The sequence below is a fragment of the Pristiophorus japonicus genome, unplaced genomic scaffold, assembly GCF_044704955.1.
Source record: "Pristiophorus japonicus isolate sPriJap1 unplaced genomic scaffold, sPriJap1.hap1 HAP1_SCAFFOLD_325, whole genome shotgun sequence".
In the NCBI taxonomy this organism is placed as follows: Eukaryota; Metazoa; Chordata; class Chondrichthyes; family Pristiophoridae; genus Pristiophorus; species Pristiophorus japonicus.
The window spans coordinates 432357-450711 of record NW_027253052.1 but is presented as its reverse complement, the minus strand read 5'-3'; the positions used below and the strand labels follow the sequence as shown (position 1 = coordinate 450711).

The following is an 18355-nucleotide window of genomic DNA, read 5'->3' as shown; positions in this document are numbered from 1 at the left end:
TATTGATAGAGTACAATTAATTTTTGTGTATTGACTTGTATGTGTTATAAATAAACAGAAAACAACGTAATGTAACAGAAGAGTTTGTCAACTCAGAGTTTGAAGAATCCAAAGGTCTGAATGAAAAATCAGTAAATGAAAATTCCTTTGAGATACCTTTTTGTGATCATCACGGTTGTGATTGCTTCAAGAACACATCTATTCATTCATTTGGTTCAATTGCAAATGAAAAATTAAGTTACAAAAAGTCCAGATCAGCTTCTCAGTATAGTGCTTTAAAAGGTGGGGGAAAAGACTGGCTAGCCTCATCAGACTCTAAGGAAAAATGCTTCAAACAAAATTTGTTCAGAAAGCACACTTCGGTTGGAACAAACACATCTGACCAGTTTTCTTCAGAAGAAATATGGAGAACAACTCCTAGTGTTACATGGACAAGTACTGATGAACAGTGTACTGTTACTAGTAAATCATTGGACAAGAAAATTTCAGGATCATCACGAATTAACACCGCAGTGAAAGAAACTGAATACAGTAGCTATGAGTATGAAAGATATTCTACATCACCATCGGGATTTAGAAAGGATGAAATAATTATGTCAAAGGTAACACTTGGCGAGAATGCCAAAATGGCAGGCCCACGATTATCAATTCCTGAGTCATCTCTCAGTTACCGTACACAAACCACAAAAAGTTCATACAGTACATTGAGAAAAATACCATATGTTAATGTAGTGAAACTGGTGCCTTACTCTACATTAAAAACCCAGGTTTGTAATCCACTTACTCCAGTGTCTACACTCTGTTTTGAAACCATTTCATCCTGCAGTAGCGATGGTTGTTCCTCTTTTGCTCATTATTCAGACACTCAATGGTCATCTGAAACATCTTGGTCTACAAGTACTAACTTGACTACTTTAACGGGAAACACACATTTCTCTCTATTTGAGACCATTGCTGAAATAGAAACATCAGGTTGGATGTCATCCGCTTGTCCATCATCTCCAACAGGCCAGACCTTGCTTGCCTCAAGAGTGATAATTGACAAAATCAAAAGAGTGCCAGTACAGAATGATTTTATAAACAACAGGTACTGCAATGGTCTTCAAGGAACAGTCTTGCCAGATTCAAACCAGCTTCCTTTGTCTGATATCTACCATTTGGAAGAACATGAAAAGTATGCAAAGGTGAACAATACCAATTTTCATGTTTACCCATGCATTCAGAAAGTTGCTTTTTTGACAAAAGAAAATGTTGAAAAATTTGAGTTACTTCAGCTCAGAAAAAATCTTCATTTTGTTTTACCACCAGTTACTGAAGAGTTGGAAATTGTTAAAAGAAATCAGGGAATGATTGGAAAAATTCGGCAAATGGAAAATTTGCTTTATCAAATGATACCTACTGTTGTTCCAAAATTACCTGAGAACCAGGTTAGAACCCTTGAGCTGAATGCTGCTCAGATGGCATTAGAAAGTCTGTGGGGATTGCCATACATTCAAAGAAAGTCACTTTCAATGATGATGCCTCTACTATCACCTTTACCTCAAAATTCATCTATTGAACTTAAAATGAAGGAAATAAAAACATTCAGTCTTACTGAAAATGAAGTTTATGACTTGGAATTCAATCTGCAAAAGAGGATTGGAACGCAACAATGGAGACCAATATCAGTCAAGGCAGTTAACTCCCCAGATTCTGCTAATGCGACCATAATGAAGTTGGAAGTCTCAACATTCAATGAAAGGCAGGCCACTCGCCTAAAATTAAATTTGGAAAGAAAGATAACTCAAGGCTGCAGAAGTACCCCTCTCGTTCAACAATCTGTTGGAATACAGAAATTGCCAGTCTATGCCCTCAAAGAAGATTCAGTTGAAATTAAAACTGAAGAGGTTGAAACACCACTGCTGTATTATGATCAGGTAGCTCACCTTGAAATGAGACCAACAACTACTGCAACTGAAGTCAAAGTAAAATCCTTTGAAGTTATTATTAAAGAAATTGATACGCCAGTCAGCGTGGACTCAACTTTCATTGATAACAAAACGAGAGACCGTCTTGAATTGCACATTACACAGAAAAACCTCCAACACAACAGGGATTTATCCTCAAATTTTCAGAGATCAACAGAAGTATTCACTTCATCATCGCCTAAATTGATTCCTTCACAGCTAAATCTAATTGATACAGTTGTTGTCACCACCGAATTGCCATTCATAACTGTAGAACATAAAAACATAGAAAGAAATGAAAAGAGAAGAATAATAAACAATAAGTGGGGCCTCCCCAGGCTTGTCCAGCAATCTTTAGCTGATTTCATGGTTGCGGCACGACTGCAGTCAGAAAACATTGATCGAAATTATTCAGTGTCCAATAAAACTAATACGCCATATCCTTTTAAAATCATTCCCCATCAGAAAGAATTGCCTCAGAATGGAAGAGAAAACATGTTTCCAACGCAACCTGAAAGAGGTAGTAGGAAAGGAAAAGCAAACAATTTAAGAGAGGCATCTGTTGTTACCAACTTCAAGCCAGAAGACAAAAATAAATTAATTATGTGCTTAACGAAACAATATGTTGAAATTAACGTAGATTGTTTACCAAATCTCGTAATGGAATCGTATAAACATTCCTATTCTCTAGCATCAACTAAACATTTACCAACGTCAATTAGAGTTGGGAAAGGATATAAAAAACCAAGACCACTGTATATACCTTTTATGGAACATGATGCTGTTGATCGTTTGGAGTTAAACTTAAAACAAAAGCTTATTTCAAGTTTGTGGGGATTTCCAACTTCATATGAAAAATCATTGGAAATGATTCCTAAAGCACCACCAATACCTCCACCAATCAAGACATGTACAGCTGAAATAGAGCCTATTGGTATAGAAACAGTTTTCCTTGAAGATAATGTCAGGATCAATCTGGAACGACACATTACGCAGAAAAAACTTCAGCTTAACTGGGGCATACCAACAGAAATTCAGAGATCAAGAGATGCATTCATTCCACCTGCTCCAACATTGATTTATTCCCAGCTAAATCCACAGCCTTATTTGCACGTAGTAGTTGTTCTAACTGAACTGGCATTCAGAAGCGATAAACATAAGAAAATGTTGGAGATCAATATGAAGAAGAAAATCATCAATCATAAAAGGGGTCTCCTTCCCAATGTTGTTCAGAAATCTTTAATTAATTTTATCGATTCTAGTTTAATAAAAGATCCGATTGCACATTCAGACATTCGAAAAGGAAGCAAAACATTGTCCAGTAACACTGATTCTCATAAGGATATATTACAACACACCCAAAAATTGCTATTACGAAAACATAATAGTCGGGAAAAGACTGAACTGAACAAGATAGAATCTCAAGATAAACTAAACATATGCTTGGAAATTAAAATGGATTATCCCCCTGATATAGTAAAGGAGATGTACAAAGTCACATATCCTTTAGAATCAAAGAAAAGCTTACCAAAATTAATTGCACTTGGTAGACGTTATAAGAAATTGCGACCATGTTATATACCTTTTATTGAACAGGATGCAGTAGATCGCTTGGAGCTGAATTTAAAGCACAAACAGATTTCCCAATTCTGGGGACTTGAAACTCTACATGACAAGTCATTAGAGATGATGATTTCTAAGGGACTACCTGTTCCTCCAGCAATCAAGGCAACTGATGCTAAAATAGTGCCTATAGCTGTAAAAACATATTTCATTTCTAATGAAGCCAGGATGATTTTAGAATGGCACATTACAGAGAAAAAACTTCAACACAACTGGAGTTTACCATTACATATTCAAAGATCACAAGAGGCATTCATTCCTTTTGCTCCAAAGCTAGTTGCCTCACAGGTCAACCCGCAGCCTGATTTTGATACAAATATTGTTCCAATTGAGCCTGCATTTCTAGCTGCTGAGAGTAAAAAAAAATTAGAGCTGAATGTAAAGAAACGGATCATAAATCATCGGTGGGGTCTCCCTAAGGTTGTTTATTTGTCATTAGAGAGTTTTATGCCTCATGCTCCATCAGTAAAAAGTATCAAGCCACAATTAGAAATATCAGCAGAAAATGAGGCATTGCTAAATAGTAAGTTTAAAACAGTTTGTTTACAAAATATGTTTGTACAACTCAAGGCAGGAACATTTTCTGCACCACAGTGTGAAGAAGCTATCAAAATCAAGAAAGAAAACAGAAAAGGAATGTTGCCTGTGATTGCTCGCCTAAAATCAGAACATAAAGATCAGTTAAATATGTGTTTAACAAAACAAAGTCTAGAAATAAAACTGGATAATTTGCCAGCAATTGTACAAGAATTCTACCAAAATATATATCCCCCAGCACCAAAAAAAACTTTAGCAAAACTTTTTGCACCTGGTGAAGGTTTTAAAAAAACAAGGCCAGGATATATACCATTTTTTGAACAGGCTGCTATTGATTACTTGGAAATGAACTTGAAGAACAAACACATTTCCCATCTCTGGGGATTTCAAACTCTGCATGAAGAATCAATGGAAATAATGATTTCCAAAGCTCCACCTGTGCTTCCAGCAATCAAAGCAAATAGAGGTCAAATAGAGCCTGTACCCATGGAAACCGCTTTCATTGGTAAGAAAGCCAGAGGTAAATTAGAATGGCATATTACTCAAAAAAAACTTCAGCACAATTGGGGTTTACCATTGTTTTATCAGAAGTCAGTAGAAGCATTCATTCCAGTTGCTCCAAAGTTGGTTCCATCACAGCTCAACACACAAGCTGATTTCATTGTGGTCATTACTCCGTGTGAGCTGCCATTTGTAGATGTTGAAATTAATAAAACATTGGAGTTGAATACAAGGAAAAAGATCATCAATCATAGATGGGGTCTTCCGAACTCTATTCAGTCATCTTTAAGAGATTTTATGGCTCCTACACCATCAATGAATGATATAATGCAGTCAGAAATCATGGCAAGAAGGAAATCAAAGGCAAATAACATTGAAATAGGAGAGAATTATAAAACTAGTTATCCACAGAAAACATTTGAACAACCAAAAAGAGAAAAGTTGTCCTCAGCAAAATATGAAAGAGGTAGAAGGAAATCAAAAACAGCCAAATTAGGTGAAATATTTGTTTTTGCTCCTCTCAAACCAGAAGATAAAAATAAAGTAGATGTATGTTTGATAAAGCAATGTCTAGAAATTCGCATGGACTATTTTCCAGATATGGTGAAGGAGTTCTATAAAACCAGTTATCTTCCAGAGTCAAAGAAATCAGTACCAAAGCTTACTGTACCGAGAAATGGATTCAAAAAGCCAAGAGCACTGTATATACCTTTTATTGAACAGGATATTGTTGCTCACTTAGAGCTTAATTTAAAGCACAAACAGATTAACTATCTCTGGGGACTTGAAACTCTGTATGATGAATCAATGGAAATGATGATTCTGAAAGGACCACCTGTGCCCCCAGCAATCAAGGTGATTGGAGCTCAAATAGAGCCTGTAGGTATGGAAATTAATTTATCTGATAATGAAGTTCGAAAAGATCTTGAAAGACACATTACACGGAAGAAACTTCAGCAAAAGTGGGGGTTACCAGTACATATTCAAAGATCACAAAAAGCATTCATTCCACCTGCTCCAAAACTAATACTATCCAAGTTAAATCCCCAGCCTAATTTTGTGATTGTCTTTGCCCCGACTGAGCTGCCATTCCTTCACGAAGAACATAAAAATATACTGGAGTTCAATCTAAAGAAGAGAACTGTCAATCGTAAATGGGGCCTTCCTAAGCTTATTCTGTCGTCTTTGAATAATTTTATGGCTCCTGCTCCATCAATGAAGGATCTCGTGCTACAAACTGAAATAATTAAAGAAACAAACATATTGAGCAACACTCACAGTGAAAAAGAAAACAGTAATGTGTTTCCTGAAGGCACATTTCCACTGCACATTCGAGGAGATTTTTTGTTGCCACAATATGGAAGAGGTAGCAACAGCAAAATATCAAACAAAGTAGCTGTCTTTGCTGGTCTCAAACCAGAACAGAAGAATAAATTAGAAGTGTGTTTAATAAAGCAAAATCTAGAAATTAAAATGCACCATTTGCCAGAACTGGTAACATTGTTATACAAAAATACCTATCCATCACCATTAAAGAAACTTCTTCCAAGGCTAATACCTGGTGAAGGATTCAAAAAGCCAAGATTGTTGCATATACCTTTTATTGAAGAGAATGCTGTTGATCGTTTAGAGTTGAACTTAAAGCACAAACAGATTATGCATCTCTGGATACTTGACACACTGTATGAAATGTCAGTCGAAATGATGATTCCTAAAGGACCAAATATGTCCCCAGTAATTAAATCAAGTGGATTTCAAATAGAACCTGTGGGTATGGAAACAGCTTTCATTGAAGGTGAAGCTAGAGACAAATTGGATTGGCACATTACACAGAAAAAACTCGAGAACAACTGGGGCTTACCATTACATATTCAGAAATCAATTGATACATTCATTCCATCTGCTCCAAAACTGGTTCCCTCCCAGCTAAAACCACGTTGTATTTATGTTATAGTTGTTACATCAGCCGATCTAGCTTTCATAAGTGCTGAACATAGAAAAAGATTGGAAGTGAATACAAGGAAAAAGATCAGAAATCAGAAATGGGGGCTCCCAAATCTTATTCAGTCATCCCTGAGGGACTTCATGGCTCCACCTCCATTGGTGCAAGATCGCTTGCTCCAGTCAGAAATCATGAAAGATAGCAAAACATTTACCAACATTGACATAGATCTTAATTCCAAAATGATTATGAAACACAAAAAAAGAAAGTTACCTTCACTACATTGCCAGAAAGTTTATAAAAAAGCAAACTTTAAGATAAGTGCTTTTTCAGATTTTTCCAACCTCAAACCAGAATGTAAAGATAAACTAAATATGTGCTTGTTAAAGCAAGCTCTCGATATTAAAGTACATTACTTACCTGATGTTGTGCAGGAATATTATAAAAATGCTTACCCTGCAGCATCAAGAAAAGCATTACCAAAACTTACTGTTGCTAGTGAAGGATATCAAAAACAAAGACCATGGTGCTTACTATTTGTTGAACAAGATGCCATTGATCACTTAGAGCTGAACTTAAAGCACAGACGAATTATCCATCTTTGGGGACTTGAAACTCTGTATGATGAATCTGTGGAAATGATGATTGCTATAGGACCACCTGTGCCTCCAGCAAACAAAGCAAGTGGAGCTAAAATAGAGCCTGTGGGTATGGAAAGAACATTCATTGAATGTGATATTAGGGACAGACTAGAATGGCACCTTACACAGAAAAAACTGCAACAGAACTGGGGTTTACCACTGCAGATTCAAATATCAGCAGAAACATTTATTCCGCCTGCTCCAAAACTGATTCCATCCCAACTAAATCCACAGCCGAGCTTTGGGGTACTTGTTGCTCCAACTGAACTAGCATTTCCAAGTAAAGAGCATAGGAAATTATTGGAACTCAATACGAAGAAGAAGATAATAAATCACAAATGGGGTCTCCCAACACTTATTCGGTCTTCGTTAAGAAACTTCATGGCTCTTTCTCTATCAAGGAAAGATCTTGTGCTACAGCCAGAAGTAAAGAGAACCAATAGGATGGGGCCCAGCAATATTGATATAAGAAATAAGATTAGAATTCCTTTACAGATGAACAAAAGAGAGAAATTGTCTTTACAACATAAAAAAGGTAGCAAAAACACAAAGCCAAGCAAAACAGCAGAAGTGGCTGTTCTTGCCAACTTCAAACAAGAATATACCGATAAGCTAGATGTGTGCTTAAGAAAATTGCATCTAGAAATTAAAATGCATTGTTTGCCAGAAATGGTAAAAGAATTTTATAAAGAAAATTATCCTTCCAAGTCAAAGATGCCATTAGGAAAGATTATCGCACCTGGTGAAGGATGCAAAAAGCCACGTTCATTATATATAGCTTTTACTGAACAGGATTCAGTTGAGCGCTTGGAGCTGAACCTAAAGCATAAAATGATTTTCTGTCTCTGGGGGCTTCCAACTCTTTATGAAAAATCAGTGGAAATGATGATTCCTAAAGGGCCACCTGTGCCTCCAGCAATCAAGTCAAGTGTAGCTAAAATAGAGCCTGTGGGTATGGAAACAACTTTCATTGATGATAAAGTAAGAGAGAACCTCGAAAGGTATGTTATACAGAAAAACCTTCAGAAAACCTGGGGCTTACCATTAGATATTCAGAGATCAGAAGAAGCATTTATTCCATTTGCTCCAAAACTAATTCCATCCCAGCTAAAACCACAGCCTGCTTTTTCAGTAGTCATTGTTCCAACTGAGCTAGCATTTCTTCGTGATGAGCATAAGAAAATATTGGAGATGAAAACAAAGAAAAAGATCATAAATTGCAAGTGGGGTCTTCCCAAGCTTATCCAATCATCTTTGAATAAGTTTATGAGTACTTCTCCAGATGTTTCCAGCAATACTAATGTGGGCAATAAAGAAAATAAAATGGTTCCTCAACACACAGTCCCAACAATCAAAAGGGGGAAATTATCCATGTTACAATATGAAAAGGGTGGCAGAAGCAAGAAAACAAAGAAAATTGATGAGGATTTTTTTCTTGCTAGCTTCAAACCAGAATGGAAATACAAACTAGAGATCTGTTTAACAAATCTGTGTCTAGAAATTAAGACAGGGTGCTTACCTGAAATGGTAAAGGAATTCTACAAAAGCACCTATCCTTCAAAATCAAAGAAACCTTTGCCAAAGCTTATTGTACTTGGTAAAGGATTTAAAAAACCAAGACCACGTTATTTATCATTCATTCAACAAAATGCTGTTGATCACTTGGAGTTGAGTTTAAAGCATAAACAGATGACCCATCTCTGGAAAATTTCAAATCTATACGAAGAATCAATAGAAAGAATGATTTCTAAAGGACCACCTGTGTCTCCAACAATCAAGGGAAATGTAGCTCAAATATTCTCTGTGAGTATGGAAACAAGTTTCATTAAAGATGAAGCTAGAGGCAGACTAGAATGGCACATCACACAGAAAAAACTTCAGTGCAATTGGGGCTTACCGTTTCATATTCAAAGATCACTAGAAGTATTCATTCCACCTGCTCCAAAACTGATTCTATCCCAGCTAAATTCCAAGTCTGATTTTGCAATAGTTGTTGCTCCTTCTGAACTGGCATTTCTTAGTGACGAACTTAGGCAAACCCTTGAGCAAAATATAAAAAAAAGATTGATAAATCGCAAATGGGGTCTTCCCAAAGTTATTGACTTTTCATTAATGCAATTTATGGCTCCTACTCCAGATGATAAAGGCTTCATAACACCATCAAAAAATCGGAAAGAAAACAACACAATGTCTAACAGTAACAATTTAGATCAGAGTTATAAAGTGTTCTCTCAGGGTACAAACTTCCGACTCAAAGGAGGAAAATTATTTTCACAACGTGAAAGAGATGAGGTAAACATACATAAAGTAAAAGAAATGTCTGCCAATGTTAACCTCAGACCAGAGTGTAAAAATAATCTGGCTGTGAGCTTGACCAACCAGTGTCTGGAAATTAAAATGGATTGTTTGCCTAAACTGATAAAGGAATTTTACAAAAATACTTATCTTCCAATATCAAAGAAACCTTTGCCAAAGCTTATTGTACTTGGTAAAGGATTTAAAAAACCAAGACCACGTTATTTACCATTCATTGAACAAAATGCTGTTGATCACTTGGAATTGAATTTAAAGCATAAACAGATGACCCATCTCTGGAAAATTTCAAATCTGTACGAAGAATCAATAGAAATAATGAATTCTAAAGGACCACCTGTGCCTCCAACAATCAAGGAAAATGTAGCTCAAATATTCTCTGTGAGTATGGAAACAAGTTTCATTAAAGATGAAGCGAGAGGCAGACTAGAATGGCACATAACCCAGAAAAAACTTCAGTACAATTGGGGCTTACCATTACATATTCAGAGATCAGAAGAAGCATTTATTCCATTTGCTCCAAAACTAATTCCATCCCAGCTAAAACCACAGCCTGCTTTTTCAGTAGTCATTGTTCCAACTGAGCTAGCATTTCTTCGTGATGAGCATAAGAAAATATTGGAGATGAAAACAAAGAAAAAGATCATAAATTGCAAGTGGGGTCTTCCCAAGCTTATCCAATCATCTTTGAATAGGTTTATGAGTACTTCTCCAGATGTTTCCAGCAATACTAATGTGGGCAATAAAGAAAATAAAATGGTTCCTCAACACACAGTCCCAACAATCAAAAGGGGGAAATTATCCATGTTACAATATGAAAAGGGTGGCAGGAGCAAGAAAACAAAGAAAATTGATGAGGATTTTTTTCTTGCTAGCTTCAAACCAGAATGGAAATACAAACTAGAGATCTGTTTAACAAAGCTGTGTCTAGAAATTAAGACAGGGTGCTTACCTGAAATGGTAAAGGAATTCTACAAAAGCACCTATCCTTCAAAATCAAAGAAACCTTTGCCAAAGCTTATTGTACTTGGTAAAGGATTTAAAAAACCAAGACCACGTTATTTACCATTCATTGAACAAAATGCTGTTGATCACTTGGAGTTGAGTTTAAAGCATAAACAGATGACCCATCTCTGGAAAATTTCAAATCTGTACGAAGAATCAATAGAAAGAATGATTTCTAAAGGACCACCTGTGCCTCCAACAATCAAGGGAAATGTAGCTCAAATATTCTCTGTGAGTATGGAAACAAGTTTCATTAAAGATGAAGCTAGAGGCAGACTAGAATGGCACATCACACAGAAAAAACTTCAGTGCAATTGGGGCTTACCGTTTCATATTCAAAGATCACTAGAAGTATTCATTCCATCTGCTCCAAAACTGATTCTATCCCAGCTAAATTCCAAGTCTGATTTTGCAATAGTTGTTGCTCCTTCTGAACTGGCATTTCTTAGTGACGAACTTAGGCAAACCCTTGAGCAAAATATAAAAAAAAGATTGATAAATCGCAAATGGGGTCTTCCCAAAGTTATTGACTTTTCATTAATGCAATTTATGGCTCCTACTCCAGATGACAAAGGCTTCATACCACCATCAAAAAATCGGAAAGAAAACAACACAATGTCTAACAGTAACAATTTAGATCAGAGTTATAAAGTGTTCTCTCAGGGTACAAACTTCCGACTCAAAGGAGGAAAATTATTTTCACAACGTGAAAGAGATGAGGTAAACATACATAAAGTAAAAGAAATGTCTGCCAATGTTAACCTCAGACCAGAGTGTAAAAATAATCTGGCTGTGAGCTTGACCAACCAGTGTCTGGAAATTAAAATGGATTGTTTGCCTAAACTGATAAAGGAATTTTACAAAAATACTTATCTTCCAATATCAAAGAAACCTTTGCCAAAGCTTATTGTACTTGGTAAAGGATTTAAAAAACCAAGACCACGTTATTTACCATTCATTGAACAAAATGCTGTTGATCACTTGGAGTTGAATTTAAAGCATAAACAGATGACCCATCTCTGGAAAATTTCAAATCTGTACGAAGAATCAATAGAAATAATGAATTCTAAAGGACCACCTGTGCCTCCAACAATCAAGGGAAATGTAGCTCAAATATTTTCTGTGAGTATGGAAACAAGTTTCATTAAAGATGAAGCGAGAGGCAGACTAGAATGGCACATCACACAGAAAAAACTTCAACATAACTGGGGATTACCATTACTTATTCAGAGATCACAAGAAGCATTTATTCCGCCTGCTCCAAAACTAATTCCATCCCAGCTAAAACCACAGCTTAGTTTTGTGATAGTTGTTGCGCCCGTTGAGCTGACCTTCCTTAGTGATGGACACTGGAAAATACTGGAACTGAATATGAAAAAGAGAATTATAAATAACAAATGGGGTCTTCCAAAGTTAATTCAGTTATCTCTAAGGAGTTTTATACCTGTTGCCCCACAAATGAACGATTTCCTACTACAGCCACAAAAACGAGCAGTGCCTCCTGCAAGCAATATTCTCCAGATGAAAAGAGGAAAGTTGCCTGCACTAAAGTATCAAAAAAGCATAAAAGCAAAAAAGAATAGTGAGGTATATGATAACCTCAGAGTTACATGTGGAGCTTTTGTAGATTTCTGCTTAATAAAGCAATGTTTAGAAATTAAAATGGAGTATCTACCTAAACTGGTAATGGATGCCTATAGTGCTATCTATGCTCAAGTGCCAAAGATAATTTTACCAAAGACTATTTTACCTGGCAAAGGATTTAAAAAGCAAAGATCATCATATATGCCTTTTACTGAACAAGAAGCAGTTGATCATTTGGAGTTGAACTTAAAGCACAAAGAGATTACCCATCTCTGGGGATTTCCAACTCTCTATGAAAAATCATTGGAAATGATGATTCCGAAAGGGCCACCTGTGCCTCCAGTAATAAAAGCTGGTGGAGCTCAAATAGAGCCTGTGGGTATGGAAACAACTTTCATTAAAAATAAAACAAGAGACAGGCTAGAATGGCACATAACCCAGAAAAAACTTCAGTACAATTGGGGCTTACCATTACATATTCAGAGATCAGAAGAATCATTTATTCCATTTGCTCCAAAACTAATTCCATCCCAGCTAAAACCACAGCCTGCTTTTTCAGTCGTCATTGTTCCAACTGAGCTAGCATTTCTTCGTGATGAGCATAAGAAAATATTGGAGATGAAAACAAAGAAAAAGATCATAAATTGCAAGTGGGGCCTTCCCAAGCTTATCCAATCATCTTTGAATAAGTTTATGAGTACTTCTCCAGATGTTTCCAGCAATACTAATGTGGGCAATAAAGAAAATAAAATGGTTCCTCAACACACAGTCCCAACAATCAAAAGGGGGAAATTATCCATGTTACAATATGAAAAGGGTGGCAGGAACAAGAAAACAAAGAAAATTGATGAGGATTTTTTTCTTGCTAGCTTCAAACCAGAATGGAAATACAAACTAGAGATCTGTTTAACAAAGCTGTGTCTAGAAATTAAGACAGGGTGCTTACCTGAAATGGTAAAGGAATTCTACAAAAGCACCTATCCTTCAAAATCAAAGAAACCTTTGCCAAAGCTTATTGTACTTGGTAAAGGATTTAAAAAACCAAGACCACGTTATTTACCATTCATTGAACAAAATGCTGTTGATCACTTGGAGTTGAGTTTAAAGCATAAACAGATGACCCATCTCTGGAAAATTTCAAATCTGTACGAAGAATCAACAGAAAGAATGATTTCTAAAGGACCACCTGTGCCTCCAACAATCAAGGGAAATGTAGCTCAAATATTCTCTGTGAGTATGGAAACAAGTTTCATTAAAGATGAAGCTAGAGGCAGACTAGAATGGCACATCACACAGAAAAAACTTCAGTGCAATTGGGGCTTACCGTTTCATATTCAAAGATCACTAGAAGTATTCATTCCACCTGCTCCAAAACTGATTCTATCCCAGCTAAATTCCAAGTCTGATTTTGCAATAGTTGTTGCTCCTTCTGAACTGGCATTTCTTAGTGACGAACTTAGGCAAACCCTTGAGCAAAATATAAAAAAAAGATTTGTAAATCGCAAATGGGGTCTTCCCAAAGTTATTGACTTTTCATTAATGCAATTTATGGCTCCTACTCCAGATGATAAAGGCTTCATACCACCATCAAAAAATCGGAAAGAAAACAACACAATGTCTAACAGTAACAATTTAGATCAGAGTTATAAAGTGTTCTCTCAGGGTACAAACTTCCGACTCAAAGGAGGAAAATTATTTTCACAACGTGAAAGAGATGAGGCAAACATACATAAAGTAAAAGAAATGTCTGCCAATGTTAACCTCAGACCAGAGTGTAAAAATAATCTGGCTGTGAGCTTGACCAACCAGTGTCTGGAAATTAAAATGGATTGTTTGCCTAAACTGATAAAGGAATTTTACAAAAATACTTATCTTCCAATATCAAAGAAACCTTTGCCAAAGCTTATTGTACTTGGTAAAGGATTTAAAAAACCAAGACCACGTTATTTACCATTCATTGAACAAAATGCTGTTGATCACTTGGAGTTGAATTTAAAGCATAAACAGATGACCCATCTCTGGAAAATTTCAAATCTGTACGAAGAATCAATAGAAAGAATGATTTCTAAAGGACCACCTGTGCCTCCAACAATCAAGGGAAGTGTAGCTCAAATATTCTCTGTGAGTATGGAAACAAGTTTCATTAAAGATGAAGCGAGAGGCAGACTAGAATGGCACATCACACAGAAAAAACTTCAACATAACTGGGGATTACCATTACTTATTCAGAGATCACAAGAAGCATTTATTCCGCCTGCTCCAAAGCTAATTTCATCACAGCTAAAACCACAGCCTGATTTTGTTTTGTTTTTTGTTTCACCTGAATTGACCTTCATAAGCTCAGAACATAGAAAAAGACTTGAACTGAATACAAGGAAGAGAATCATAAATTACAAATGGGGCCTCCCCAAGGCTGTTCAGTATTCTTTAAATAATTTTATGGCTTCTCTTGTGCTGCAATCTGATGTGATGGAAAGAAACAAGATATCTTCTAGTAATATTCAAGTGAGAAAAAGAAAAATAGATACTCCAATGAATACATTTTTACAGACTAAAAAAAAAATGTCTTCTAAACAAAATCGAAAAGGTAGCAGAAAGCTGAAACTTAACAATGTCGGAGAGATGTGTCTTTCTGCTAAACTCAAGCCAGAATGTAAGGACAGGCTAGATATATGTTTGATAAAACTGTGTCTTGAAATTAAAATCTGTTGTTTCCCACAAATAGTGAATGAGATGTATAAAGCTGTCTATCCTCCAATGCCAAAAAAGCCATTTCCAAAGCCAATTGAACCTGGTAAAGGATTTAAAAAACCAAGATTGTTGTACATACCTTTTATTGAACAGGATGCTGTTGATCGCTTAGAGCTGAACTTAAAGCACAAACAGATTTCCCATCTCTGGGGACTTGCAACCCTATACGACGAATCAACAGCACAAATGATTCCGAAAGAACCACCTGTGCCTCCAGGGATCAGAGCAAGTGGAGCTCGAATAGAGCCTGTAGGTATGGAAACAACTTTCATTGACAATGAAACTAAAGACAGACTAGAATGGCATATTGTACAGAAGAAACTTCAGCACAACTGGGGCTTTCCACTATGTATTCAAAGATCACAAGAAACATTTATTCCACTTGCTCCAAAACTAATTCCATCCCAGCTAAAACCACAGCTTAGTTTTGTGATAGTTGTTGCGCCCGTTGAGCTGACCTTCCTTAGTGATGGACACTGGAAAATACTGGAACTGAATATGAAAAAGAGAATTATAAATAACAAATGGGGTCTTCCAAAGTTAATTCAGTTATCTCTAAGGAGTTTTATACCTGTTGCCCCACAAATGAACCATTTCCTACTACAGCCACAAAAACGAGCAGTGCCTCCTGCAAGCAATATTCTCCAGATGAAAAGAGGAAAGTTGCCTGCACTAAAGTATCAAAAAAGCATAAAAGCAAAAAAGAATAGTGAGGTATATGATAACCTCAGAGTTACATGTGGAGCTGTTGTAGATTTCTGCTTAATAAAGCAATGTTTAGAAATTAAAATGGAGTATCTACCTAAACTGGTAATGGATGCCTATAGTGCTATCTATGCTCAAGTGCCAAAGATAATTTTACCAAAGGCTATTTTACCTGGCAAAGGATTTAAAAAGCAAAGATCATCATATATGCCTTTTACTGAACAAGAAGCAGTTGATCATTTGGAGTTGAACTTAAAGCACAAAGAGATTACCCATCTCTGGGGATTTCCAACTCTCTATGAAAAATCATTGGAAATGATGATTCCTAAAGGGCCACCTGTGCCTCCAGTAATAAAAGCTGGTGGAGCTCAAATAGAGCCTGTTGGTATGGAAACAACTTTCACTAAAAATAAAACAAGAGACAGGCTAGAATGGCACATAACCCAGAAAAAACTTCAGTACAATTGGGGCTTACCATTACATATTCAGAGATCAGAAGAAGCATTTATTCCATTTGCTCCAAAACTAATTCCATCCCAGCTAAAACCACAGCCTGCTTTTTCAGTAGTCATTGTTCCAACTGAGCTAGCATTTCTTCATGATGAGCATAAGAAAATATTGGAGATGAAAACAAAGAAAAAGATCATAAATTGCAAGTGGGGTCTTCCCAAGCTTATCCAATCATCTTTGAATAGGTTTATGAGTACTTCTCCAGATGTTTCCAGCAATACTAATGTGGGCAATAAAGAAAATAAAATGGTTCCTCAACACACAGTCCCAACAATCAAAAGGGGGAAATTATCCATGTTACAATATGAAAAGGATGGCAGAAGCAAGAAAACAAAGAAAATTGATGAGGATTTTTTTCTTGCTAGCTTCAAACCAGAATGGAAATACAAACTAGAGATCTGTTTAACAAAGCTGTGTCTAGAAATTAAGACAGGGTGCTTACCTGAAATGGTAAAGGAATTCTACAAAAGCACCTATCCTTCAAAATCAAAGAAACCTTTGCCAAAGCTTATTGTACTTGGTAAAGGATTTAAAAAACCAAGACCACGTTATTTACCATTCATTGAACAAAATGCTGTTGATCTCTTGGAGTTGAATTTAAAGCATAAACAGATGACCCATCTCTGGAAAATTTCAAATCTGTACGAAGAATCAACAGAAAGAATGATTTCTAAAGGACCACCTGTGCCTCCAACAATCAAGGGAAATGTAGCTCAAATATTCTCTGTGAGTATGGAAACAAGTTTCATTAAAGATGAAGCTAGAGGCAGACTAGAATGGCACATCACACAGAAAAAACTTCAGTGCAATTGGGGCTTACCGTTTCATATTCAAAGATCACTAGAAGTATTCATTCCACCTGCTCCAAAACTGATTCTATCCCAGCTAAATTCCAAGTCTGATTTTGCAATAGTTGTTGCTCCTTCTGAACTGGCATTTCTTAGTGACGAACTTAGGCAAACCCTTGAGCAAAATATTAAAAAAAGATTTATAAATCGCAAATGGGGTCTTCCCAAAGTTATTGACTTTTCATTAATGCAATTTATGGCTCCTACTCCAGATGATAAAGGCTTCATACCACCATCAAAAAATCGGAAAGAAAACAACACAATGTCTAACAGTAACAATTTAGATCAGAGTTATAAAGTGTTCTCTCAGGGTACAAACTTCCGACTCAAAGGAGGAAAATTATTTTCACAACGTGAAAGAGATGAGGTAAACATACATAAAGTAAAAGAAATGTCTGCCAATGTTAACCTCAGACCAGAGTGTAAAAATAATCTGGCTGTGAGCTTGACCAACCAGTGTCTGGAAATTAAAATGGATTGTTTGCCTAAACTGATAAAGGAATTCTACAAAAATACTTATCCTCCAATATCAAAGAAACCTTTACCAAAGTTAATTGCACCTGGCAGGGGATTTAAAAAATCAAGAATACGATATATTCCTTCTACTAAACAAGATGATATTGATCGGACAGAGATGAACTTGAAACACAGACAACTTTTATATCTCTGGGGACTTGAAACGCTGTATGAAAAGTCATTGGTAATGATGATTCCCAAAGGACCACCAATGATGATTCCCAAAGGACCACCTGTACCTCCACCAATTAAGACTAGTGAAGTTCAAATAAAGCCTGTAGGTGGGCCAACAACATATTTTTGTGAAGAAGTCAAGAAGTTTCTAGAATGTCATATTTTGCAGAAAAAACTTCAACGTACTTGGGGCTTACCATCACATTTTCAGAAGTCAGCAGAAGCATTTATCCCACTTGCTCCGAAACTGATTATAAGCCAGCTAAGTCCACAGCCTGATTTTGAAATCGTTATTGCTCCAGTTGAGTTAGCATTCATAAATGATGAGCACAAGAAGGCACTAGAAATGAATACAAAGAAAAGGACTGTAAATCATATATGGGACCTCCCCAGGCTTATTGAGTCATCTTTAAATGAATTTATGGTACCTCCTCCACTAATAAAGGATTTCATAAAACAATTTAAAATTAAGAAAAAGAAAAGAGTAAGGTCCAGAACCAAAGACATAACAAAGTATTATAAAATGGCTTATTCCCAGTGTACATCTCTTCTGAACAAAGGACAGAAAAATACTTCGGATTTTGGAAGTTTTAAGAAAAGTGTCAAAATGAAAAAGAGAGAAAGGAGGACGTCTACTGTTGACAAATTTAAACCAGAATGTAACATTAGGTTAGATACGTGTTTAATAAAACAAAATTTATCTAGTAAACTTGATTGTTTACCTGAAATGGTAACACAGTTGTACAAACAAACTTATCC

At 36.1% G+C, this 18355-nt stretch overlaps 1 protein-coding gene across 6 annotated transcripts in view; it reads left to right on the top strand.

Moving 5' to 3' along the window:
• The window catches only part of LOC139249566 (uncharacterized), a 211307-nt gene that overhangs the window by 68673 nt on the left and 124279 nt on the right, over nucleotides 1-18355 (top strand). Inside the window, exon 4 of one of the 6 annotated variants that reach the window (XM_070872512.1) lies at nucleotides 59-114. The exons of the other annotated variants lie outside the window; for them this stretch is intronic. Within the exon in view, the coding sequence (XP_070728613.1) occupies nucleotides 59-114 (56 nt within the window). The remainder of the gene's footprint in view (nucleotides 1-58; nucleotides 115-18355) is intronic. 6 annotated transcript variants of the gene reach the window in all.